Genomic DNA, 26668 nt, shown 5'->3' on the forward strand with positions numbered 1-26668 from the left:
ATCAGAATAATATCTAAAGTTTCTTTTGATGCTCATACTGGTGTAACCTTTTTAAAGAACAGGACATTTTAAAATTCTCTGACATTTATTTATACCAAATAGGTAAATTTATGTATCTTTTTAAAAGAAGCTTACTTCCAAATTATTTTCGCGATATGTTTACTCTTGCAAGCCAGATACATTCTTATAATACAAGAAATTCCAACCTCGGAGCAGGGACGAGAACCAACAACAAACTCAACCCACATATGACGCCGAGACCGGGAATTGAACCCGGCCCACATTGGTGGGAGGCGAGTGCTCTCACCACTGCGCCGTCCCTGCTCCCACATATACCTTATACCTTCTATATACCTTATTGTCGAACTAATCTTCGAAAATTCTCAATTCGGTTTTAAGGTCCTATGCTTTTCAACTCGCTTAGTCGTGAAATTCAAAACAGTGAAAGTATCAGTTTGGCAAAAGACTTAGAAAATTCCTTCTTTCTAAGTTAAATTGACTCTTTGTTGAGCTACACACCTTTTTCTTTTTTTTTTTTTTCTTTTTTTCTTTTTTCTTTCTTCTTTTAAAAAAAAAAAATTGGAATTTTCATTCAGTAACATTAACTTCTATGGTTTATCCTATAGTTCCAGGATGCCTATAGTTAATAAGCCCCAGGCTTCTATATAGGCTTCCTAGCCTTTAACACATTTCATCTTGTAAATAGTTTAGTAGGAATATTGTGTATCATCTTTAATGTATTTATGTTGTATTTTTTGGTTAATGGCAAATAAAAAATGAAGCAGTCAAACAGTCAAACCTCTTGTAAGTCAGATCACAAATCAAATTAAAATAAATTCTGACATATTAAGGGTTATATTTTTTAAAAATGATCTATCATTTCTACAGTCATAAACAGTCACTTCTAGCTAAATTTAATGTGGAAATTACAGGTTGATGGGGTCAACCAAGAAAAAAATGACAACAACAACAAGAGAACAATTGCCTTTCACTGTATTCCATGTTATGAGTGTAAATAAAAAAATGAGAAAACTCTCATTTATCTCATTCTAGTGAGATTAAAAGGCTTTTCAAATAATAATAATAATAATAATAATAATAATAATAATAATAATAATAATAATGATGATGATGATGATGATAATAATAATAATAATAATTATTATTATTATTTATAAATAAATTTATTCTAAAATGGCATGTACAAGAAATGCAAAAGCCCCTTAAGATTTGTAAGCTTTCTTCAAGTCCATCCTTCCTTATTATAATACCATAACCTCCCTTAGGTAGATGTTTACCTCCTATAGGCGGATGTTATGAGTTGGTAAAAATGAAAATATTTATGAAATTCAAGTCAATGATAGAAAAGCTCCTTATGATCCCAAGTTTCCCTACTAGAGAGTAAGCTTCTATGCCTATGAATTGACTTTTATGGTACATAAGTTATAAAATATACACTGCAAGCCACTGTACCTCCCTAAGGTAGATGTTAACCTCCTGTACGTGGATGTTATGAGTTGGTAATAAAATTAATGAAATCACACTCAGGTCAATAATAAGAAAAGCTCCTGCAAGATTGTAAGTTTTAATGCTTGCAAATAAGGTTTCCATGTGTACGATTGTGCCAGTATAACACATACGATACGAACGTGGTGCTATAAAACGTACCTCCCTTAGGTCGATGTTAACCTCCCGTAGGCCGATGTTAATCTCCTTTAGGTCGATGTTAGCCTCCCGTAGGTCGATGTTACCTGAGCAAATCTGGAAAAATTTCCGCACAGCCCCATACATTAATTATGCATGCTGATATATTAATTATGTATGCGCTTCATTGTTTTAAAAGACAATAACCTATTCCCATGTGTTTTGCATATATACATTGCAAATAATACTTACTGCATCAATAAAAGAGGGTTTCGTCGTGTCATGACTTTTTCTCCTTTTTTCTCTTCATTTTCCCAATCCCATTTTCTTTATTCCTCTACCCCAGCCCCCTAACGCTTATCTTTTTCTTTCTTTCTTTTTTTTTTCGGTCTACCTACCATACCGTGCCTTGAACTGAAGCCTTACTGTTAGCGTTGGATTCCCTGTCCATCTGCTTTACCACTAGACTACGAGGGATTTGTTGGAAATTACCTCTCAACAAATATATTTTATTTTTTGTAAGCCTTTAAAAATCTACATAACAATACAGAGGTAATTTTTTCCTGTGCATTGCACTTGCCTTGTAATTTTCACGGGAAAATGCGTCATTTTCGCCCCTTGATTGGCCAGTCTCGGTTTGTGTATTTCTCCTAGTCATAGCCCCTTGCAACCATGTTATAGTGAGTTATAGAGCATTAACGACTCTTGTCCGACTTCAAATCGTGTAGTTGTTGCTTGTGCTCCGAATCGTCGTCTTATTATTTTTGCGTCCTTTGCTGTTTCGTCCATCGCTTCCCCTACGTCAGTGCCATGCTACTACGTCTGTAATTTGACTGACCTTCGCCCATCGTTCCAAGCCTTTAATCGCCTTTTAAAGTCGCCCAGTATCCTTGCGGATTACGAATGGTGAACAGAATAGTACAAGGAACACAATCTAAACTTGCTGTCCGTGAAATGTCCGCCAGTTGGGTGCAAGAATGCCCTAAAGACGAGCAATATTGGCATATATTGTAAGATGCCAGCCTTTACGAAGTTCACCAGGACTGACAAAGCATTGTAGCGCTCTACGCGCTCTTCGAGATACGCCGGAGGTAGACGAAATATCAGATACCGTAACACATGAAGCCCGCACTTCTATGTTAGCGAGAACCTCTGGCTTTATTTTAGGAACGACAGCAGCAAAAATAGAACGTAAAACAAAAAGAAAGGTAAAGAAATACTTTATTTTTGATAGTTAACGACAGTCGCGATTAAAAACCACTGGTTAATCTGCCTCTATTTTTACGGCTTTGCGAAAACATGTCACTCAATTCTAAACATTTTTAAAACGAGGACAAATTGAAATGTGTAAAAATTGCTAAAATTGTCCAATTTTGTTTAGATTTTCCATATTTTTTCCCTAAAATTCGAAGATTTCGGCAAAGCCCATATAGACTTAGAAAGAAAATATAAAACTAAGAGGAACAAAGCGAAGTAATCCCAACGGCGCACTATTAATTGTTATCCCTATTGTTTCCTTTGAACAAAGACTGTATGCATAATTAATGTATGGGGCTGTGCGGAAATCTTGCCGCAAATCTTGACTGTTTTCATAGTTCCACGTTTCTTCCACAAATCGAACGTAAAATCCTTGAGGTCAGTGTTCAGACGCCGAGAAACGAAAGTAGAAAGAACTCTGTATTCTACCATAACGAATCCTAACAAACGTTCGAAGTCTTTATTTCCCCGACGTCGTCCGCCATTACTACTGAAAGAGAGTGAATGCAGGTCAATTTCCGGTATAATCGGATCTCGGTTCGTGGCTGCTCCGAAGAATAACCCGATGACGTCACCTCCCTTAGGCCGATGTTATCTTTTCTCAACCGAATTAGTGCGACTATTACTATTACGTAGTTAGTTAGGACTGTTTCCTCGTCCCCACTCTCTCCCCCTGGGTATCCAAGTATGCCTCGTCCTCAGGATCTTCGCGATACTCAAAATGGCGATCCGGATGAAGCAGGTTCAGCCGGCCCGTTCAAGCAGCCGAGAAGTGCCGCGTTCTGGAAACCTTTCCTGGTAATCAACACAAAGACTAAGCAAATGCTACCAAAAGATTAGTACCTTTGATTTCAACTAGCCTTCGCCGCAGATGGGCTATAACCCTCGGTAACAACCGGACTTTTCCAATCCGAAGTCCAGTTAGCCTGCGTAGCAGTCGTTTCCGTTTCCTTCAAGCCAAGCGGGGTGTGTTCGAGGGCATTGGGTAAAAATCTCCTTTTTCCCCAATGCCCTCGCGCGCTTGACCCACTTGGCTTGAAAGAAACGGAAACGATTGCTACGCAGGCTATAAAGTCCAGTCCACTGGGATGTCGTCTTCCAATGCTCTGCCGAATAAATTTTCCACCAGGCTAGGTAACCGCCCCGTTAGTAAGAGCATGGCTGATCTGTTGAGCTTGGTTTGTTGATCGAGTGAGCGGCAAGATTTCTTTATTTGCAGGTAAGAAAAAACTGTTCAGTTTACTTTTAGCCGTAGTAGAGGTAATAGGGTGACTGCATTAATCGATTGAGGTAAGCTAAGGTAGATTTTTAATAGCCAACACATTTGACATCGGCCAAGTAGGACAAGCATTCTGCGGAATACAGTCGAGTTTTTGTATGGGAATCTAAACTTTATTAAACGTTTGAAGTAGATATGCTTATGATTTGGTACAACTTGACTTTTGAAATAACGGCTAAACTACCCATTTACCAATGAGCCGGCCTGTTGGCTGGTTTGCTGGGCCAAACAAGTCGACAACTTTACTAATGATGGTAGAACATCGGTGAGTGAAAAACAGACTGGCGGAATCCGGTTGTTTCGCCCGAAAGTCGACTCGCCCGACGGTATATCGCCCGAACTCACGTCGATTCGCCTGATTTTGATAAAATGGAAAACTTAGATTTGAAAAAAAGCAGTCTACAGACTACAAACTACAGACTACAGACCCGGAGTAAAATGCAGGCTGCAGACCAAGGGCAAAATGCAGGGAAGAGATTGCAGAGCAGGGGAAAATGTTAACGTTGCTGAAACAACAGTTAAAACAATTAAAAAACACAAGAGATTTCCTAAGCTTTGAAATCGTCACCATACGATCAATTCTACCATCATGTGCCTTTAATCTCAGCATTTTCTCCTGGTTTGCTTATTTGCTTACAAGTCCATTCTTTTCAATTGAGTGTTGATGCATGCATTTTACACACGCTCATGTTAACTACTCAGTCCCAGGTCTACACCTCCCAATTATTATAAAAGCATAAACAAAAGGAGGAAAACATTAAGCTCCTTCAATACAAATCTCTCTCAGTTGTGACGAGAAACAACATTTTGGGACAACAAGCAATGGTCACACCTGCACGACAAAAGAAATTGAAGCTAAAGTTTTTACCCTGTTATAAGAATATTTCAGATCCTATCCATACAATCCATTTTATTCAGGCCTGAAAGTAGGTCAATGGCTCATTGGTTCCAACCTCATTGTGTTATAACAATCAGCTTAGTCTGTATTTCAATCATGGTCTGCAATCTGTTCACTGAATTTTGCCCTTGTTCTGTTATCTACAGTCTGTATTTACAGTTACTGATAGAACACAGTTTTTTAATTTAACTCGGTTATGATCCAGTGTTTATTCTTGTTGTTATTCAGCCATTGTATTTAAGTTTTATATGTCGTACACCTTGGTACATCCTCTATTTTTGATATTTTGGTTGATGTTTTATGAGTGATACATTATCTAAGAAGAACCACCAGTTCTTCAGATGCATGTATTGTGAATTGTCACCCTCCCTACATAAAGTTTATTATTATAATAATCATTGGTATATACCACACAAATGAATAGTACTTCTTGCGCGAACTGATTGGCTAGCTAGGAGGTGATTAGCCAAGTACTATTCACCTCCGAGCAGCCAAAGAGAAACAAGATGGCTTCCTGTTCGCCACGGTTACTTAAGAGGAAATTATTTTGATAAAGGAGGCGACTGTTAAAAGAAATACACAAATGGTAACAAATTTTGGTTTGACGGCATCAAATGGTAAGTTATTTAACCTTTTCGACCTCATATTCTAAGGTGAAAAATGAAATGCAATCCCTTGTTTACGAAAACTGCCGAGCACTAAAATTACAATGAAAACAATGAAACATCTAATATTTTTTAGCATAGTTTCAACAACAAGATGAATTTTACAGAAAAAATTGAAGAAATGACACTGTAGGAACTAAACAAGTGTCTCCAATAGTTTTTTTTGTCTGCAAGAAAGTGAGATGGAACTTTCTCCAATAACTAATCGCTTTCTGAGTGGCGGGCAAGATTTTCAAATTTCATACCATTTGTCGGTATATTGTCAGAAATGAAATATTTTTTTGGTCCACTAGTTATTCAGTTTGTGTCATTGAAAGTGATGGATATTTACCTTGCTGTTTTGCAGCTCGGTAAATATCCATCACTATTAACCTCCACTTCAGTGAATAATTGTCAATTATTATTATTATTATTATTATTATTATTATTATTATTATTATTTTTGTAATTAAGAATGATTTTGAATGACCTTTTAAATGAAATTGAGTGATAATAAAAACAAACAACATTTTGGAAGCTTCATGATGTCATCATCAAGTAGGGGTATCAAATGATCCATTAAAATTAGCTAGTGGTTGCAAAGTTTGGCCTTTGCTTGATTTTCTTGCAAAATTTAGACCAGCGCTCACTTGCTTGTGCTTGCAAAATCTTTGCAATTCCTCGCATGCTTGGATTATTGTAAAAGATTGCACAAAATTATGTTAATTGTGCTTTGTAGGTTTTTTGATACAGAAATAAATCTATCTCTGTGTGAACTCCTATAAATATGGCTGCCAAGTTCAGTTGAAAAGACACAATAGAAACATAAGTTAACTCATGTTATTGTTAAGATGTAAAAGTGTTCTGTATTGTTGAGGTGTCACTCAGACCAATAGGCGCATTCCAATAAGATGACATGTGAAATTAAAAATAATAATTATAAAAATTTGCTGCTAATGGAAAATTTATTAAGTGCTCGCTGCTAACAAGTTTTTTTCTAAATTATAAGTGCACTCTACTATGCACTCTCACACTAACCTGCCTTCTAAACTTAAATTGTTTTGCATTGTTTTTGAATAAAACTAAAGAAAATCCACAGTGCCCTTGACTGGGTAACAGAAAGCATCTTTTTTAAGCTCAACCTTTGAGGTATTTTGCGAAAACAAATTTGACATACAGTTGAATCCCCAGTAAGTGTTATGTCTTTTGCTAAATAGTGAAAGTCAATTATCTAGACTTTGGTAGGTAAAATGTCATTGGCTGAGAGGTGGCAAAGGAATTCTGACCTCCAGTAAGGGGGCATTTGTGGGGAGGAGCGTAATTTGACCAGTGTAAAACTAAAAATGACTGCATTTCAGGCTACCATTAATAAAGATATTGTGTAAATAATAATTAATTCATGTAAATTGGTGGGGGAAGGCTATTGTTGTTATTTATTTTTTCCCTTACATTTCTTGGAAGCACCCAACTGATGTCCTTAGTGAATTTTTTCTGTGCCCCCCAACACCCACTCATGATATATCCTTCAAACCATGGTAAAGTACCATGATTCCCTCTTCTCCCCGTTTCCCTGTTAAACCTTAAAACCTCAGCTAAAATGGCTGGTACTGTATAACATTATTTGAGGACACAGCTGATATTCACTGCATAACTTTAGAGAGTGCAGTGGTTTCAACTTATAAACCACACTAAAAAATGCCTGTTTAGTTTTTTGGGTTTGCCATGTAAAGACTACTTACTCAATGTGCCATCTTTGAAAATCTAGCCCCTTACCATTTTTTTAATCTTGACATCATACAAACTGATGGTAACCTTATAATCTGTTTAAGTCGCATGTAATTAGATTCTCTTTAAAAATCATTCTTTTGGAAATGAACTCAATAATAATTATTTTATTGTGGGCATTTTTGAATGTGTTCTTTACTGCATGGCCAGTTATAAGATGATGAAAGTGATGGAGACAACACTGTCATTGTAGGTTGTAAGAATGGTGAGTGACAGATATAGTTTGAGTGTTAGTGAGAGTGATGATAGTGACTGTGAACTTCCACCATCACCAGGGAAGAAAAGGTGCAGCAGTAGAAGTGGACGGAGTGCCACAAGTTTTGTGTTATGTTCAACAGGCGAATCATTAGCCTGTGTGGCAGGTGCATGACAAATATATAGAGGCAAAAAAGAGCGTTGAGTGTGAGGAAGGGAGCCAAATCTTTCTCCTTGCATGTCTCCCTCCCTCACGCTCCCTACATTTTTTTATGCATCTGCCATGCATCCTAGTGAATCACAAGCTTGTGTAGCTGCTATTACCTGAGGCTAACCTGATCACCACTAGTGTAACATTTTTGTAGAACATAGAATTGAAAAAAAAAAATGCTTCTGACAGGTCAAGGGAATATCAAGTATTATTTATAAAAATAAACTTATTTTTTATTATTTTATTTTCATTAAAATGGACTCCAAAAATATCCAACATTACATTTCAAAACACTTTGTTTACAGATCCTTAAAGTGACATATAAACTGATAATGAAAACATAACATTTAAAAAAAAAACTTTCTTCATGCCCCGTATGCATGTATCAGTATTGTAGAATACCATTAACATAGCAGTAGCATTATCAAGCAGTTTAATCAAATGTTTCTAACTTACTGCTTCTGAGCTATTTTTTAAAAAAATATTTCTATTGTTGTCACTCAATCACGTGGTTGCTTTGATCAAAAGGCACACTTGTATTTCAGCTCTTGCAGTGAGCAAAAGCTCACAGGTTTAGAAATGATTACTTAACAGAAAGTGACAAAGTATTGCTCTTTCCTGCTAGTCTTGCATGCAACATTTATCCTTGCCAATAATTATGATATTAATGTAACCCGGGGGCTTGAAGTGGGAATGCAGCCTTTGAACATTCCTCTTATCAATGTGCTAGAGAACGAACATTTACCTCTAGAGCTGTCAATCAATCAATCAATCATTCAATCAATCAATCAATCAATCAATCAATCAATCAATCAATCAATCAATCAATCAATCAATCAATCGATCGATCGATTGATCGATCAATCAATTCATTATTTCATTTGTCTATTTCAAAGCAATTACATGAGGTATCATATTAAATTATTGGGCAGGAGCTCTTAGCAAACCCTTTCAGTTTGGGGCTTTACAAGGGGACCCCCTGATTCAATATAACACATGGCTGTGATATACAGTATATTATTCATTATTATTTTATGTTTTATAGAGTTGATGTAACGTATGCTTTTACTAAAATTGTTCACTGTGAATGATTGATGTTTTTCTCTTTCTTTTGGAGGAGAAAATGTGTTTTATTGGGAGTTTCTTGAATAAGCTTTCATTTCTTTGATAGATTTTGGTAAATTGTTCCATATTAAGTTTCCCTTGTATTTCGCCAAGTTATCTTGTGTTGTATTTATGAACATCCTTATTTAATCCTAAGTAATCATTGAAGAATGATGGCAATATACTGTCAAAGAAACTGAAACTGCAGAACTGAACTAATTTGTATGCAACTTAAGGCTCGTGGACCCGCATAATTAACTGACTAACGGTGCGTGACTTTCATAGTTTTTCATTTCCTCAAGACAGATAGGAGAAAACGGTCTTGTAATAGTCAAACAAACTTGAAATATAGAGTTTTCAGCGCCACTTTGTGTATATATGTGTGTGTGTTTTGTTTTTTAACGGTAATGATCGATAATCGTCACGAATAACCTGAAATATCGGAGATAAATTTTCCCAGCAAACGGGGCTTCAAACAACACCTCCCAGTCGCGGACAGTTAAACAAGCGCTCAAGGCAGCTTGAAGATCAATAACGTTGGTGAAAAAAGCCATTTTCAACGGTACTAACGTTTTGAAAATCGAAAAAAAGTTTTCCCAGCAAAGCGATTGCAAGAACAATAGCGCTTTCGAAATCTAACCGCTTTTTATTCAAACTGACGATACAAATCTTAAGGTGAGATCCAATCAGTGTGGGTATAGAGTGGGGAAGCCTGGGCATGTCTATTGTTTCCTTTGTGCAAGAGTGACGCTCATTAGTAAACCTCGGCATTGACTCGACCCTCGACCCCTTGCTGAAGGTCTACTACTTCAACGCTAGTGCAGCGTCATTTAAAACTTTTAATTCTGGTCATTTGGGTTCTTCGCGATTGTTGCAAGCCCTTTAACGTATAGAATTTGGGCGAACTAACCGGGAACTAAACTATTAAGAACGGCTATCAAAACGGCGACCTTGTTGGCCACACGTAAATTTTCAACAAGACTCCAATATGCCGTTTTTTAGAACGGAAACAAACCTTTATGCTTCGAGGACAGATCTGGTATCTGTAATCTCAAATCGTCGCTAAATTATGAAATGTAGTTGCTTGATCTTTTCTACCAGGGACAAAAGCCTTTCTTTCTAGACCCCCCTCAGTCCTATAAATGCTGACAATTAGTACAATAGTGGACAAAAATATCCCGTCTAGGGGAGGCTTGGTTGATTAAGGAAAACAATGTTACATTGGTGTTTTTTGTAGTTAGTCTAAGGTTTTTTGTTCTCAATTCTTTTACTGCTTTCTATCTTCATACCACTACTAGTATCCAGGTGCTGTCTTCGAGTGTGTTCTATTTTTAGTCTTATGATAACTTTTTTTCGTAGATTAGAACTACCGAAATTTTTCGGCAATCTTTTTAGCAAAACGTACTTGTTGGTAAATTGTATAAAAAAAGCAATTGTCTCAGATGGAACCATAAGAGTACGTAAGGTTGTCGTGAATATTTGAAGCAATTTATGGCAGACATACTAGTAGTAATCGAAGATTATAGTGCGTCGACTTAGGCCGCTAGGCTTCTAACTGGGTTGCATAAATCATGTTAAGATTACAGGAACCTGTAAGTATATTTGCAAAACATTAGGTTATTGTATGGGAACAATTGTCAACAGCAGTGTTTTCCTACAAACGTTTTATGCAACCAGTCCCATGTGTTTACATGGCGTCCTACCAAGGATGCGGCGGATATTTCAGAAAGAAAAGGATCTTACCTTGTCTTGTACTTTTGGTTTTGTACTTTTCGCAGCGAAACCACGAGGAACGGTACGAAACGCACTCGGGACGTCAAGATGCTATTATGACGTTTTTATAATGAACAGTGAAAGAAAAGTTCCTCGGAGATGCATGACATGACCACACTGAAGAAACGTCTATGGTTTTTTTTAAACTATTTTTGACACATTTTGATATTTATTTTTATAACAATCATATCCGATACACAACTTCTTTTCTCGATTTCTCGCGCTTAGTAACATGCATGTGCACAGAGGTAGGTTCTAAGTACAAAAAGCGGTTTACTCCACACTGAGCAAGGGTTATTTACCCGAAACGCGCGCGCGCGCGTGGGTGTGTGTGTGTGTGTTTTTTTTTTTTTTCAAAACATTAATATCTATTTTTATATCAATCCCATCCGATATACAATCCTATCCGATATACAACCTCTTCTCGATTACTCGCGCTCAGGAACATGTACAGCGGTAGGCACTGGGTACGAAACGCGCTGGGCATGATGGACTGTCATATTCATAATGCTATTGTGACGGTGCAAAATCGCACCGACATTCAACCTCTTTTCTCGATTTCTCGCGCTAAGGAACGCGCGTGCTGGGCATGATGGACAGTATTGGGACGACTCACTTAGGGAGCGTCTCCTTCGTCGACGCAATTAACAACAACAAGAACAATACTTTATTTCACCCCATAATTAATATAATTATACATATTATACATGCTGTGGATAATATTAATTCTGTAATGATTTGTGAGTTATTCATTTTGTTTTGCTGCTAATGCCGCCATGCAACCCAGTCTAAGACTTAAGAAAAGGGTATACATACAGTGAGTTACATGGAACAGAAGGAAAAACATGTGACTTCTTTACTTTAGTAATCACACTTGGTGATTTTTTCTATTTCAAATGTAGTTTTGAGAACAGTGGGTGTGTTGTACATGAGCAGGGTTTTAGTTTCTCTATGAGCAACATGGTCGTCGCATTTTGTTTTTTTAATACTGAGAAGTCAGGGTGATGTCAGGGTGAATCTCAACTCCACACTTTATAGGCAGAGGCAAAAAAATAATGTGTGTCACTTGTTGCAGCAAGTGTATGTATCTTTATTTCCTACAACTCATATTAAAGAATGGTTTTGGCCATTGGAGGTTGTTTTGATGTGTCGGAAGGAGGTTTAGAATCAAACATGCATTATTTTAGATTCCCAGAACGATGAATCATTTTCAATAGTATACAAACCCCTCCAGAGTTTAAATTTTGTGGCCTGAGTGGTATATCCCTACCAATAACCAAGTCGTGTAGCCCCCCAGCCCCACCTCTTGGAGTCTCATCAGAAAGTGAAAATTCTATTGTCTTGTTCCGCACGACGAATTATTCTTTTCATGGTGAGTCAGGTCTGCAGCTTGCGACATTCAATACTATCATCTTCAATAATCTTCTGTTATCCAAAAAAAGAGCTTCAATTTACAGCATTAGGTGTCTTTGTTAACATCGATGTGATTTCAAGCCTGTAAGCCAGTCCAGAGACCTAAAGTTGACGATGATAAGAGGCACGTACTTGAACGTTCCATAATGCCAGCGTCACATTTGACTCATGCTTTACCTCATGAAAAACATCAATGACATTTTGTACTGAACTTTGTTGGTTGGCTTATGTCCTGGAAAACACAAAGTACTACAAATTAGATACATGCGATGACCGAAGGACCATTTACACAATACAAAAGTAGCTCTTGCACGCTCCGCGTGCCGATGTTTAGATGTTGTAAAGCCTCACAGCATGATTCGTTTTGTTCACATTTTCGGTTCCATTCATTCATATGATTATTTAATTTGCGTTTCAGATAGTAAACAGCACTTAAGCAGGATGCCAAGATTCTCGAGGCATAAAAGAGCCCAAGCTTACAAATGTCTTGTGTGTGGCAAATGTTTTCGTGATGCAGCAGATCTAAAAAGACATGAAAGAGTCCATACTGGAGAGAAACCTTATGAATGCAAACAGTGTGGCAAGTGTTTTGGTCAAGCAGGAAATCTTAGGACGCATGAAAGAGTCCATATTGGAGAAAAGCCTTATGAATGCAAACAGTGTGGCAAATGTTTTAGTGAAGCAGGAAAGCTAAGGAAACACAAAAGAAATCATACTGGAGAGAAGCCTTATGAATGCAAACAGTGTGGGAAGTGTTTTAGTCGAGCAGGAGATATGAGGAGACATGAAAGAGTTCATACTGGAGAGAAGCCATATGAATGCAAACAGTGTGGCAAGTGTTTTAGTCGAGCAGGACATCTAATGCAACACAAAAGAGTTCATAGTGGAGAGAAGCCTTATGAATGCAAACAGTGTGGCAAGTGTTTTAGTCGAGCAGGACATCTAACGCAACACAAAAGAGTTCATAGTGGAGAGAAGCCATATGAATGCAAACAGTGTGGCAAGTGTTTTAGTCGAGCAGGACATCTAACGCAACACAAAAGAGTTCATAGTGGAGAGAAGCCTTATGAATGCAAACAGTGTGGCAAGTGTTTAAGTCGAGCAGGAACGCTAAGGAGACATGAAAGAGTTCATACTGGAGAGAAACCATATGAATGCAAACAATGTGGCAAGTGTTTTAGTCAAGAAGGAACGCTAAGGAGACATGAAGAAGTTCATACTAAAAGGAAGCCACATAAATGCAAACAGTGCAACAAGTTTTATCGCCACTTAGGACTTTTAAGAAAACACGAGAGATCCCACCAGGATGCTACAGATTGCATTCCAGATGACATGTCCACACAAAGCAACTATTTGATAGAACTCCACTCTGGTCATGTTGAAAAACACATCTGCTGGATTTGTCAAGAGGAGTTGAGTAGTGAGGCGTTACTCCTTAGCCACTATGAAAGTCATATGATTATAAGCGATTAACCTTAACCACAATGAAAATCATATGATTATAAGACACTGTGGGAGCGTTTACTTGGGCGTCGTTGTATTAGGAGTATCTGAGTATGCACGTTAGTTCAGTCTTTGGTGACAGGTGAACGATAAAAGATTCGCTGAGAGTCTAAGGGATCACTTTGTATTTGTGATAAACGTGATGTAGTTCAACCGAAAATGTCACGCAAACAAAATAAAACATTACTCTCTTACTAAACATATCGGATTTTGTAACCATGAGGTGCATCTAAGATAATGATGGAATTTTGGCGACAGAGGCGGGTATTTGTGCTTTTTCACTGGTAACACCGCACAATCGAATCGAAAAATGTCACGCATAACGTGTAATATGACACGCGCGCGAAAAGACATGCGTTCTATATAGGACGCGTGTGATGAGACAAACCTCACATAACATCCGATTTCGGGAAGTTAAGGACGGTGCCTACTAATACCGAAGTATTTTTGTGCGGTTTATGACTATACGGGAAAAGCAGATCTTAGCAAGGGCTATTGGAATTCAAAAATAAAATTCGGGGTAACCATGCATTTTTCAGAGATAACTAAGCAATAATATCTCTAAAAAGCGCCAAAATATAAAGCAATGTATGGGATTTTTTCCTTAATTGAAGCTTAATTATCTCTGAAAAATGCATGGTTACCTCCAATTTTCTTTTGAGATACCAAAAGCATTTGCCAAGTTTTGCTTTCTCCGTATAGTTTTAAACCGCGTAAAAATATTCCTGTATTAGTTGGCACCACCCTTAGGAAACCCGAGTATCTCGAGATGCGCAGAACGTATGCGCAGTAACAATAGTAGGCACCGTCCTTAATAGGCTCTTTTACAGTTGTGTGCTTAGTGACCTGGTCTTATATTGGAAGCGAGGCTGAGGGTGACCCTGTTTTGATACAGACCTCACTGCTTTTGATGTGTAAATGCAAACTAGTTAGCATAAGAACAGCATGATCTGCATATGAAAAGCAGTGAGGTTTGCATCAAAACAAGGTCACCCCCAGCCTCGCTTACAATCCAAGGCCAGGTCACTTAGTACAGAACTGTAAAATGGCCTATTAACGAATCTATTACATGATCACTGAGGAATGGGACAGAACCTGAATGAAAAAATCAAAGCGCTCTGTGAGTGACCAAAGAATGAAGTATTGTAAATTATGTCTACAGTTATTTGTTTATTAATTAAACACGGAAAAGAGAAAATAAACTTCACTCGCACTGGAAGGCAACGCAAACGTCGAGGTGTACGTTCCGTCTTTTAGTAGTTTGCGTGATTGTCAATGGACAAAACATCATGACACAAATGGGAGTGTTTCCAGGTTTTAGAAGAGCTTTAAATGAAAGAAGGTTTATAAAGTGGAAAGACACTGCAGCTCCCGTGGCGATTGAATAACAAACAGAAACCGCCCAGTTTTCCTTCCAAGAACCGCCAAAAAATTTTCTTCCTCAATGCTGCGTCGCCGGATGAAACTTGATACACGTGAACGATTTTGGTTGCCTAGCACGTGACCGAAATCTTCCCGGTGTTTTCAGCGTGGCAGTTCGTTTCCTGCATCCAAACGACGGCGTCTCTCAACGTTTTGTAACATCGGAAGGGGCTTTCAGTTTTGCTAAAGCCCGAGTGCTGAATTTGGTATTTTGGCTTTATCTAACGTAAAAATAAAAATGCGTTTAGCGTTGCGGTACACAGTTGTTGTTGGTATGAATATGCAAATTTTCGGCCTTTACGTTTGTTCCAATGAATCGATCTTATCGCTAACACTCGACCCCGAGGGAAGATTTTTTTCAGACTCTAATTTCATTCACAATATTAACTCAGATATTCAGGGTAATTTCCTTTGATAGTTTTAATTTTTGCGTTTTATGTTTGCTGAAACGGGCACGCAAGTCATCTGACATTTTCTCGTGGCCCTCGTTAGTTTGTTTCGCGTTAAACAACGTCTAATAAAGATGAATTGAATAATTTTGGTTTCACACTCGATTGAAAAGAGCTCCCTGGTACTGTCAAAAACATGTGAAGAACGTTAAATTGTTTCTAAAGTAAGCGTATGTTTATACCGCTGGATGAAACACAGCTCGCGTGCCGATCAAGTTTGCGATTGTTTGACAAGACGAGAGAACGGTAAATTGAATGAAATTCAAAATCTTAGACACGGCTACCGTGTCATGTTGGTCACTTACGTGCCATTTTACTCCCTGGCGTGCCATTTCACCCGGTGCTGGGCTTGACACACTTTATTGTTCGATCCAACACGCACCTTTGTTTTTATCGTACATTCTGACACACTGCTCAGATGCCGGCGTGTCATTTCACTCACTGCCTGTTGTTTAGCGTGTCAATTTGGCGTGCCCGTGCGTTCACATTTTCCCCTGTTTTCCCGTGGAGGATCACATTTTGGTTTTGTCCAAGTGAACGTAAATAAAGAAATTGATACGTCAAGCGTTGATTGTCGCTGTGCATTAACAAACTTTCAGTGTTTACATTTGTTCTGGTGAATAGATCTTATCGCTTACACTGGACCCCGAATGAAATTAATTTTCGAAGCTTTAGTTTTAGTTTCCTACTTTACCCTTAGCCTTTCACCCACAGAATGGTTTTGAATATTGAGTCTTTGAACGTTTTCTTTTTTATATTGCAGCCAGAGAAATGAAATACTTTGCTCGGCTGTATGTAAAGTCAGTGTTTACGGCCTGGCCTTATCGATTACGTTTGACACCGAAAGGGGATTTATCGAGAAGAGTCAAAAGAGTGTCTGCGTGGGACGTTAATCGAAGTCGAACTTTTGGAAAATTTCCGTCCTGAAGGGAAAGTTGCCCCTTAGTTTCGTTCCATGGAAGGAGTTAGCAGACAACACACATACTAGCTGTTTTCTTTTAAGAATACGTTATTCGTTGTGTTGATTTTACGTCCTTGTTTTTTGTCCCGTAATGGCGGCTTATGATGAATACATGCAGACTCGGCCAACATGAAACGCACGCGCAGTAGAGCCTTCTTTGCAATTTGAGGCTTACGAAGATATCCTATTTTATAACTTGGGCTCTCCGCCCAAGTAATTAACTTTAAATTTGTTGTCACGTCTTTCATTATCGGTGATAACACTGGACTAAGAAGGTTCAAGACAGAGAAATGTTTGCTTTTTTGTTTCTACTCTAGTTCGTTGAAAACCGCACTGCTTCAGTTTTTAGCCATAGCGTTAAATCAAGAGGTAATAGGCCTTATCACGGTTTTCGACGCCATTTTGACGAGTAGGCAAACAGGCTTGGAATAACAGTGTTTGTATGGAAATCCGATGTCAAATAATTTTCATAAAACATCGCTTCTGAAAAATTCATGAATTGGAAACTTTTGGCACTAGGAAAAGGATTTTAAGAAAAAAATTGGAGGGATGTAGCTGTGCCAGAAAGCGTCCAGTCGTGTTTTGAACTTTCCATACATTTGTCTGCATAGCGAACCAGCCGTGAACTGCTACTAAAAGTAGTTCACGGGTAAAAAATACAGGGAAATGTATGGAAAGTTCAAAACACGACTGGACGCTTTCTGGCACAGCTACATCCCTCCAATTTTTTTTCTTAAAATCCTCTTCCTAGTGCCAAAAGTTTCCAATTCATGAATTTTTCAGAGGCGCTGTTTTATGAAAATTATTTGACATCGGATTTCCATACAAACACTGTTATTTCAAGCCTGTTTGCCTACTCGTTAAAATGGCGTCGAAAACCGTGATAAGGCCTATTAGGTGCTATTTGTACACCATGTACTCTTTTTATAGTTCGTACTAATCCCAGCATGTAACGTCTACTCTACGGCACTCTACCTACAAAAAGTGTCATTACAGTTCATTTTCAAACAGCTAAGCTGTTGCTTTTAAAGTGTAAAAATTTACTATCGGTCAAGATGATGAAAAAAGCTGCAATAATTAGCTTAACTATACTTCCTCGCGAAGTTCTTGATTAACTCATTGACAGAACATGCAGTTTCTTACCATTTGTGCTCAGGGGATGTTTCAAAACTTTGCCGGTTACAGCATTATGTTTTCACATTATTCGTTAGAGCTCTGGGAAGAAGATTCTTCGGCAAACGAAATGGCCACCTTTAGACGACAAAACAATATTTACAATATATTTTTTCATGTTTTGCCTATCATATTGTTATCCTGGTAAAAATAGAGCCAATCTAAACTAAGGTTCATGTGGCTTGTTACCATAATTAAGGTCGGTTGGTGTACCTTTCTTTAAAAAAAAAAGTTAATGTAGAAATGTTTGATACGCAAGCGGTGGAAAAAGAACAGGAGGACACTGCAAACTCGTTCCCAGGGTCCCTCCCCTTGCTGGTCCCTGGGAAAAGGAAGGCCACTGGGAACGAGGATGGAGAATAATGAACATTAGCAAAGCTTAGAAATGGAAGTTGAAAAGATCTAGAATTGAGGAAGTGAATTTTTGTCATACCAGTTGTGATTGGAGCACTTGGGATAGTAAGCATTTCAAGACGTAGATTGCGAAGATATGGAACGACCGGTTATGAATTTACTGGCAAATGATCTTCTTTTTTGAATTAAGCAATCGCTCTATAATTGCATTTTTTCCTGGATAGGATTTTACCTTTTTTTACAGAGGAGATGGGGTCTTGGTTTTAGCTTTTCAATCTTTACTGGCTTGGCTCAGACCAAAAGAAGGGAAACAAAGTAACCTTTGCAGGCAGGAGAGTCTCCAATATATTGAATTATGAACGGCCCCGGGTCTTTGTAATTTGGAAAGGAAACAAAACTTCGCGTGAAATACAGCAGAACCCCGGTAACTCGAACTCTGAAGGGAAACGAAAAACCGTTCGAGTTAGCGGGGTTTCGAGTTATCGGGGTCGATTAAAATATTCAATTTTCCAGGTTAATAATTAACAGTTCATTGATTTTCGGCACTTTACAGTGCAAATTAAACTTATTTCACAAGAAACTAATACACTTTGCAACAACTGTAACGATTATGCATTCTTACGACAATGCAATGCTGTGAATGTAACTTAGTTTATTTAATACACTCAATTTATGTTCCCTTTTGCGTCGTCCAGTTTTTGTTCTAGTGTTAGAATTCGATCACACGATGAGAAAAACTAATGGGATATCTCAATGGGCATCCGTGGCGAGTTATAAGAACCAGAAATTCGAGTTATCGGGGTAAATTTTGATCAAGGGAAACGAAATTTAGTTCGAGTTAGCTGGGTTTTCGAGTTATCCGAGTTCGAGTTAACTGAGTAAAAATGACTGAAAAGTTGGGTCAAATCCAAGGGAATTGAGACTCAGTTCGAGTTCGAGTTATCCGAGTTCGAGTTACCGGGGCTCTACTGTATTTTGATGTTCCCCTCTTTCAGTCTGGATATGTACATTTGTTGTTATCAAGGGGTTTTTCCTGTGGAGAGAGGTTAATTAATCGGTTTCGGTGAGCGCCTTAGTCTTGTGTCTCATCCGTGTTTTAATTCTTAGAAACTATTTTCTCCCATTTGCTTAAACGGCAGGTTTTCGTCGCCAAGCAACTTGTTGTATGCGTCATTTGTGGTAGAAGCTGGATGTCACTGAAAAACAGCGGTAGTCTTAGAATGTATTATCAGGGTGATGATAATGCCGTTGATCGGCGAAAGCTTGGATTTTAGTTTTAACTTTTAAACAGCAGCTTAAGGCCTCACTAGAACAGTTTTATATATTCTTAACCATTCTGCTGAAGGACAACATGAACAGATTAGCGGTAGTTTTGTTTATACATGAAAGAAAGTTTGCAAGTTTACTTCCCAAAGTTGTGAGAGCTGGAGTACATCAACAGCTTTTTTCCGGCAATAATAGAAGTCCAGTAGTCCCTCTCTAACCTGTTGTAGCATGAAATAATAGCAGTACCACTACTCTCCGCTGGATTCCATCGTTTGCTTATCCATACATCCCCCAGCCATCCTTATTCCCACAGTCTAAGAGTTCTACAAAGTAGATAAATTGACCCTCGCAATTCAAACTATCGTAACTGAGAGTTTTTGACTGTGGTGAAACAGGAGTCCAAACGAATTTGCCCGATAAATACTTACGGTTCAATGACCCTATCATTTTATTTTTTACCAACCACTGGGCTTTATTTTGTTGTACCGAGTCGAAGCAAAAATCCTCCGCTAAAAGGCGGAATTTTACTAACCTACGTGTATATTCTTTTCTTGATTTAACTCAGTTGAAAAAAAGTGAATCTTGTAGTCATTTACGTTTGAATTGCAAAAATTTTCGGTTATTTTATTTTCAAACTGATGAAAAACAACTTCCACAACCGGTTGTTTGACGAACTTTGTAAAGAAAATACAATAGAAATTAGTTAATTCAACTGAAACATTTTGGCCTTACCTGATTTCCATCCACCTCGGTAAAGCAGACGAAACCCTCGCCTAATCAGACTGGGTGAGCAGTTTTTCCGCGAAGGGAGCTGATGATATTGAATTGTGAATATTTTTTTTACTCCATAATTTTGTAGTAGGAATTTGTAAACTACGAAAATCTAAAACGTGCTTTCAGTCCCTTTATTACGTCATAGTAAGTGGGTTTCACTTGCGCGCGCATGACAGTGCCGAGAAATCAGCTCTTGCTGCTCATGTACGGTGTGAGCTGAGAGGTAAAGAAATCGATCAAAGGCTTTGAGTAAGAAAAAAAAAATGTTCTCACACCCAGCTAGAAGACTCGCGTGAAGAAAAATGTCGAGAATGATTAATGATTAATTACACAATATTCTTCTCTATTAAAGGCGGTGCCTCCTATTACATACATGTATTTATATTTGGACAGTTTTTGACAATCTCGTACGTCAAGTCGAGTGGAGAGAAGACTGGGTACGAGATTGCTGGGTATGACTATGTGTAAAAAGAAGCCTGTGAGCAGGATTCTTAAGTGGAGCATATGGGAACAGAAAAATCGGTGAGCGGAGCGATCAAGATAACGTTCGATTTCTTTCCTCCCTATACTCCCCTTAGGAGTCAACGTGAAAAGTCCGATCTTAGCAAGTAATTGCAACCATGTATTTTCAGGGCTAGTTAAGCTAATTTAATTAAAATGCGTAGTGACCCCTAATTTTCCTTTTGGACAGACCTTGATAAGATCGTCATTACATGCATCGTCATATACCGCGAAAAAACCCTTTGAATTAGTACTTTAGTAGCCGCAACGGGGACAAAAGGAGTTCACGTTCCTGGCAACTTCGTGCTCAAGGTCTTCGCGATATTCAAAATGGTGGTTCAGGTGAACCAGCCGAGACGTACTACGTTCTGGTATCCGTTTCTAGTAATAAACACAAAAGTAAGCAACTTTAAATTTTAAATACTACCCCAGTATTATACAGTAGAACCCGTTTTACGTACTGCATGGCATAACGGACAGTTTCGTGTGTCCAGACGAAAAGCTCATATGTTCTCTCTTTCTTCCGCCTTTTAGTCATTTAAAGATCTGACGAATCAATTTGCGGCGTTTCTTGTGAGACAATTGAAAAAAATTTTTTTTCTGCATACCAGTACTGTCCGATCGGATTCATCCGGGATTTATGAGAAAAACAGTTTCTGCCAGCACCGACAAACACTTAATAATAAGATCATTGTAACACTGAAGGGGAAGGTTAGGTATATGATGTGAGTCGCGCTCAAAAAACCACTCAACTCCACAAAACTTTGATTCGTTTACACCCTCATTGCAGTATTATTAGGAGCTTTTGTTGTTTCTTTTTCCTTGACGTTTTATCCAGCAAGTATCTGTTCTAAACCTATTCCAGATGAGTAAAAACTACAGCCAGACACCAGTTGAATGCTCGCATTTTAATGACACTAGTCTTAAATTTTTTGAATTTGATTTAACAAAGACCAAGCAAAAACCCTTATGCTAAAAGGCGAAATTTTCCTAACCGCCCTCATTAGATACTATGTGGGTAGGCTTTTTCATGATTTAACTTAAAAAAGCTGAATCGTTAAGTCAGTAATTGCAAGCATTTTCATCACGAAATTTCATTTTCGAATTGATGAAAGGACAACTTCCATAACCGGTTGTGCCAAGAATTTTGCAAAGGGAATACAAAACGAAAGTTAGTTAAACCATCTCAAACATTTTGGCCTTACCTGATTTCCTTGACCTTGGTACAGCAGACGAAGCCCTCGCCTAATCAGACTGGGTGAGTAACCTTTCCGGCGAAGGGGGCTGATGACATGGAATTGTCAATATTTTTCTCTCCATAATTATTAATGGGAATTTGTAAACGCCGGCGAAAATCCAAAATGCGCGTTTAATCTCTTTATGACGTCATTGTAATTGGGTTTCTCTTGCGCGCACAAAACAGCGCAATCAGTTCTTTCTGCGCATGTACAGAGAATAGAGAGGACAACGAATCGATCGAAGGGTATGGGTCGATAACATTGTCACACCCTTTGCTTACGAGGTTAGGAAGATTTCCTTCCTGAAACAGGTGCCTTCTAAAAGAGAGAAATTTATGCAGTTTATGAAATTCTTGTACGTCAAGTCAAGGGGTACGAAAATGTGGCGTGAAAAGCAGTTTATGAAGTGAAAAGCAGATCTTAGAAAGAGCTATTAAAATTGAAAAAGAAAATGTAACTAAGCACTTTCACGGCTATCAGGGAAAAATAACTCTAAAAAGTTCCAAAATACGTAATAGTATATGCATTTTTTTCCCCAAATTTAAGCTTTATTTTCTCTGATAATTTTGTAATTTCCGCTACCAAAAAAGATCATAGTTCACGGTGAATTAAACACCCGATTCTCATTTCATAGTTAATTATTATAAAAAATCACGGCTCACAGCGATTACCGAAATTACGTCTCACGGGGAAAAAAGGCCATTCTACATTTCCCGGGAAATAAAAAAAGCAATTTAAGGCTCACCTTAATACCCTTCACCACTCTCAGTTACGACTGTTTCCTCGTCCCCACTATCTCCCCCTGGGTATCCGAGGATACCTCGTCCGCAGGGTCTTCGTGATACTCAAAATGGCGATCCGGGTGAAGCAGATTCAAGCAGGGCGGATAGATGTTGGGCGGTGAAATGTTGGGCGGTGAAACGAGCGGATACGAGCAAAGAAGGTGTGATGCAGTCGACCGGGCTCGAATTAAAAAGCTAAATTTAAATGGCGGGAAATGGCGAACAAAACGACAAGGCTCGGTAAGGCTAGCTGTCTTGATTTGAATGAGAGTGAAACTTTTTCAGAGTTTTCAGTAAGTCCGTCAACGACGCGGGCTAGTTTCATCTTACACTTTTCCAATCCCAAGTCCAGTCCACTATGATGTCGACACCCCGTCGTTCACCAAAAGTTTTTCCACCCTGCTAGGTAACCGCCCCGAAAGTAAGAGTTCTTCGCTGATTTGTTGTGCTTGGTTTGTTGATCGAGTGAGCGGCAAGATTTCTTCATTTGCAGGTAAGAAACACTGTTTAGTTTACTTTTAGCCATAGTAGAGGTCATTTGGGCGAGAGCATTAATCGATTGAGGCAAGCAAAGGTAGATTTTAACCAACACATTTAGATATTCGAGAAAGTATGACAAGCATTCTGTAAGATACAGTCGATTTGTTGTATGGGAATCTAAACTTTAACGAAGTATACATGCTTATGATTTGGGTAAAATTTTACTTTTGGAATATTTACTACCCGCAAAGTATATACACTTGACGGCTAAACTACCCATTTACGAATGAGCCGGCTTGTTTGGCTGGCTCCTTGAGCAAGACAACTCGACAACCTTTATACTAATGATGGTAGAACATTCGGTGAGTGAAAAACAAAGATTGTGCACTTCAGACTGCAGACTACAGACCTGGAGTAAAATGCAGACTGCAGGCCAAGGGAAAAATTCGGGGAAAAGATTGCAGGGCAGGCTAAAATGAAAACGTTGATGAAACAACTGTAAACGATTAAAAGGAAACACCTGAGATTTGCTAAGATTTGAAATCGTCACCATTCCATCAATTCTACGGTCATTTGCTTTCAATCTCCGCTTTTCTTATGGTTTGCTTATTTTCTTACAAATCCATTCATTATGTGTGCATTTAACGTTTTTTCATGTTAACTACTGAGTCCCCGGTGTACACCTCCTATATTAGGGACTTTAAGATCCAACAATGTGGACATCGTCAAACATGCTGTAGCCGTGTGGGGCTTGCGTCGAGGACGCCGTGTTTGTGACGGGAAAAATAAGTTAAGATGGTGGGATTCAGTGACGTAGCTACTCACCGGATAGAATAAAAAGGGTAGCGAAATTAATTTATTTCCGAACTAACAGAAACCGATTATAGTAGTGTTTTCAGTGCAAATGGCGACTTTCAAGGGAACTCGTGAAATGTTGCTAGCCAGCTATGCCTCTAATATCAATTACGATTGAAGAATATGCTTTGCTTTTCAAAGAAATACAGCATAGTGCAGGCAAAGAACTCGAAATAAATTTCAGCATACAGTAGAACCTCCCTTTGCGACCATGTCTCGTAAGCGACCACCTCTCATTAGCGACCACTTTTCCAAAATAACAAAAGTTTTCAAGTCAAATCGCTATAGATGGAACCTCGCGTAGGCGACCACCTCTCGTAAGCGACCACTTATAGAGATGATTGTTTAAGATTTTCAATTGTTTTTAACCTCCCATAGGCAATTACTTGACACACAATCTATTGTATCTCTCACGGACAGAAATTACAAAATGTGTCGCTGCAATATATTGGCCCAAATCATTACACCGGACGCTGTATTTAAATCTCACAGTTGGAGCTACCGGAAGTGTCTCCCGAAATGGCTTAGCACTGAAGCAATTGATAACATACACATGCACTATCGGTGTAAGTTGAAATAAAATTTAATAAGGTTGAATCCCTTGTGGGAAAGAAACTCTCTTTTCTTGTAAATAGCATGCATGTACATGCATGACTGGTGATGACTCTCTCAACCTTGTATTACTCAACAGAAAAATTGTGGCGATAAAGAACCTCAACTGGCTTCATGTAACTTGTAAACAAACAAACCCGAAAGTTGTAGATGTTTTATGCTTGAAATGTAACATTGCAAAAATGCTGTTTACTGTTTGCTCCTAAATCTCCTAAATCAAGTTATTACTTTGGGTCTCGATAAGCACTGGTAATAGGGTTAGGTCTCCGCAATTACCATATGTAAATTACCCAAAATTTAGACCCACCCTGGTCTGAACTTTGGTAAGCGATTACCTCCCTTAAGCGACCACATATTATTGACATTATGGGTGGTCGCTTACGGGAGGTTCAACTGTACTGGGAAAATCTTCAAGGTAAAGGAAATACTGTAATCAGGAACAACAGTGCTTTATATACAGCAAATCATTATTTGTTTCTTTTAGCCGTAATTCACTGAACGAACAATACAAGAATCTACCCATTGCGGTTTGGAGTTTGAGGCCATGACCCAAACTGACTTTGTTCAGAAATATAAGTGAGCTGGACAAGAAAAGACAAAAAAAAAAAAAAACGACAAAAAATGCTGGGATGATAAAGCATTCCATATACAAAGAAAAAGTGCCAATTCACTGTGTCTTTGTAACTGAAATAAGTTGAAATACTTACAGTTTGTTGACAATGTGAAATTGCTGTCCAGCACGTTCATCTTGAGCAAGAACGGGACTTGTTTACGTCACGATCATGCGCTGTGGTAATCATTTTGGTATTTTTACTTCCGGTCGGCTTTAGTCACGTCCACGTTGTTGGATCTTGAAGTACCTATTATTATAAAAGCATAAACAAAAGAAGGAAAACATTAAGCTCGCTCAAAACAAACCTCACAGTTATAACAGTTATAGAATGGAGAGTAACCATGACAAAAGCACAGCCCTAGCTTAGGCAGACTTAAGCCTTCGATAATACATTGCATAGCAGTCTAAGAAGCTATAACTTAAAGGATCAAATGAGAAATAGCTGTGAAATGAGAAATAACTGTGATGAGAAACACAACATTTTGAGACAACAAGAAACGGTCACACCTGAAGGAGATAAAAAACAGAAAGCTAAAGTTTATTACCCTGGTATAACAATGATTCAGATCCTATCCTTACAATCAATTTTATTCTTGCCTGAAATGAGCTTTGCCTTATAATAACTTTCTGGTGCCAACCTCATTGAATCCAAACAATCAGCTTAGTCTGGTTTTTTACCCATGATCTGCAATCAGTTCACTAAATTTTGCCCTTGTTCTGTAGTCTGTAGTGTGTGTTTTACACTTATTGATAGAACATTTTGGCAGCTTCATGATGCCATTGTGGATTTCAAATGGCTTGAGACAATAGCATCTTGAGGACATTGCTGTGTTGTTTGTTTTTATTATTGCTGATTTTATTTTAAAATAATTATTATTATTATAATTTATTACTGTTAAACAAAGCCACCAACTTTATGTATAATTTATGACATTTACAGTCAAGCTAAATGAACTGCTTAACACAAACTCCTTCCAATGGTCAAATCTATCTACAGTCATCTCTGCCTAAGGCAGACACCCTCGAGGCCAGCTCCTTATGTCTGCCTTGCTGAGGTGTCTGCATTTAGTTACAAATTAATGTAAACTTCACTGAGACAAGAGAAGGTGAAGCTGTCTGACTTACAGCTGAATTAATTAATTGAACTGAATTGAATTTTTGATTAGTGAATGCAGCATGTTTTTCTATTAACAAGCTGAATTGTATGTTTTGTGACTGAAACTCTGCAGGGATGCAATAATTTAAAACCAAATATGTGATTGGTTTACATTTTCCTTTGCATTATCAAACTTTGATTAAGTTCAATGGAATGATTATTGGAAACATAAGGTTAACTTTTGGTTGAAAAGGCACATGGGATGGAATCAGGAGTTTGGATTTATTTCATTTGACATTGGTATAGCCTCTCATGCAGTCGTTTTTAGGGCAGTCATATTTACCGTCCTGTCCACAAGTGCCTGCTTGCTGGACGCCCACATTCTT

At 38.2% G+C, this 26668-nt stretch overlaps 2 protein-coding genes and 1 long non-coding RNA gene across 3 annotated transcripts in view; 2 read left to right on the plus strand and 1 right to left on the minus strand.

Moving 5' to 3' along the window:
• Positions 1-26668, plus strand: part of LOC146453927 (uncharacterized) — a 251249-nt gene that overhangs the window by 4930 nt on the left and 219651 nt on the right. The gene's annotated exons all lie outside the window — the stretch shown is intronic.
• The window catches only part of LOC146453928 (uncharacterized), a 31333-nt gene continuing 8277 nt past the window's right edge, over positions 3613-26668 (plus strand). The window contains exons 1-2 of the mRNA XM_085096058.1: positions 3613-4120; positions 12622-13511. Coding sequence (XP_084952184.1) covers positions 12645-13511 — 867 coding nt within the window. The 5' untranslated portion in view covers positions 3613-4120; positions 12622-12644. The remainder of the gene's footprint in view (positions 4121-12621; positions 13512-26668) is intronic.
• Positions 11777-21981, minus strand: LOC146453929 (uncharacterized). Its single transcript, XR_014859392.1, has 3 exons — positions 21826-21981; positions 20064-20078; positions 11777-12435 (listed from the first exon to the last, which is right to left on the minus strand). It is a non-coding gene; the product is annotated as an uncharacterized LOC146453929 (long non-coding RNA).

This window comes from Pavona decussata, unplaced genomic scaffold (genome assembly GCF_977016875.1).
Source record: "Pavona decussata unplaced genomic scaffold, jaPavDecu1.1 SCAFFOLD_321, whole genome shotgun sequence".
Classification (NCBI taxonomy): Eukaryota; Metazoa; Cnidaria; class Anthozoa; order Scleractinia; family Agariciidae; genus Pavona; species Pavona decussata.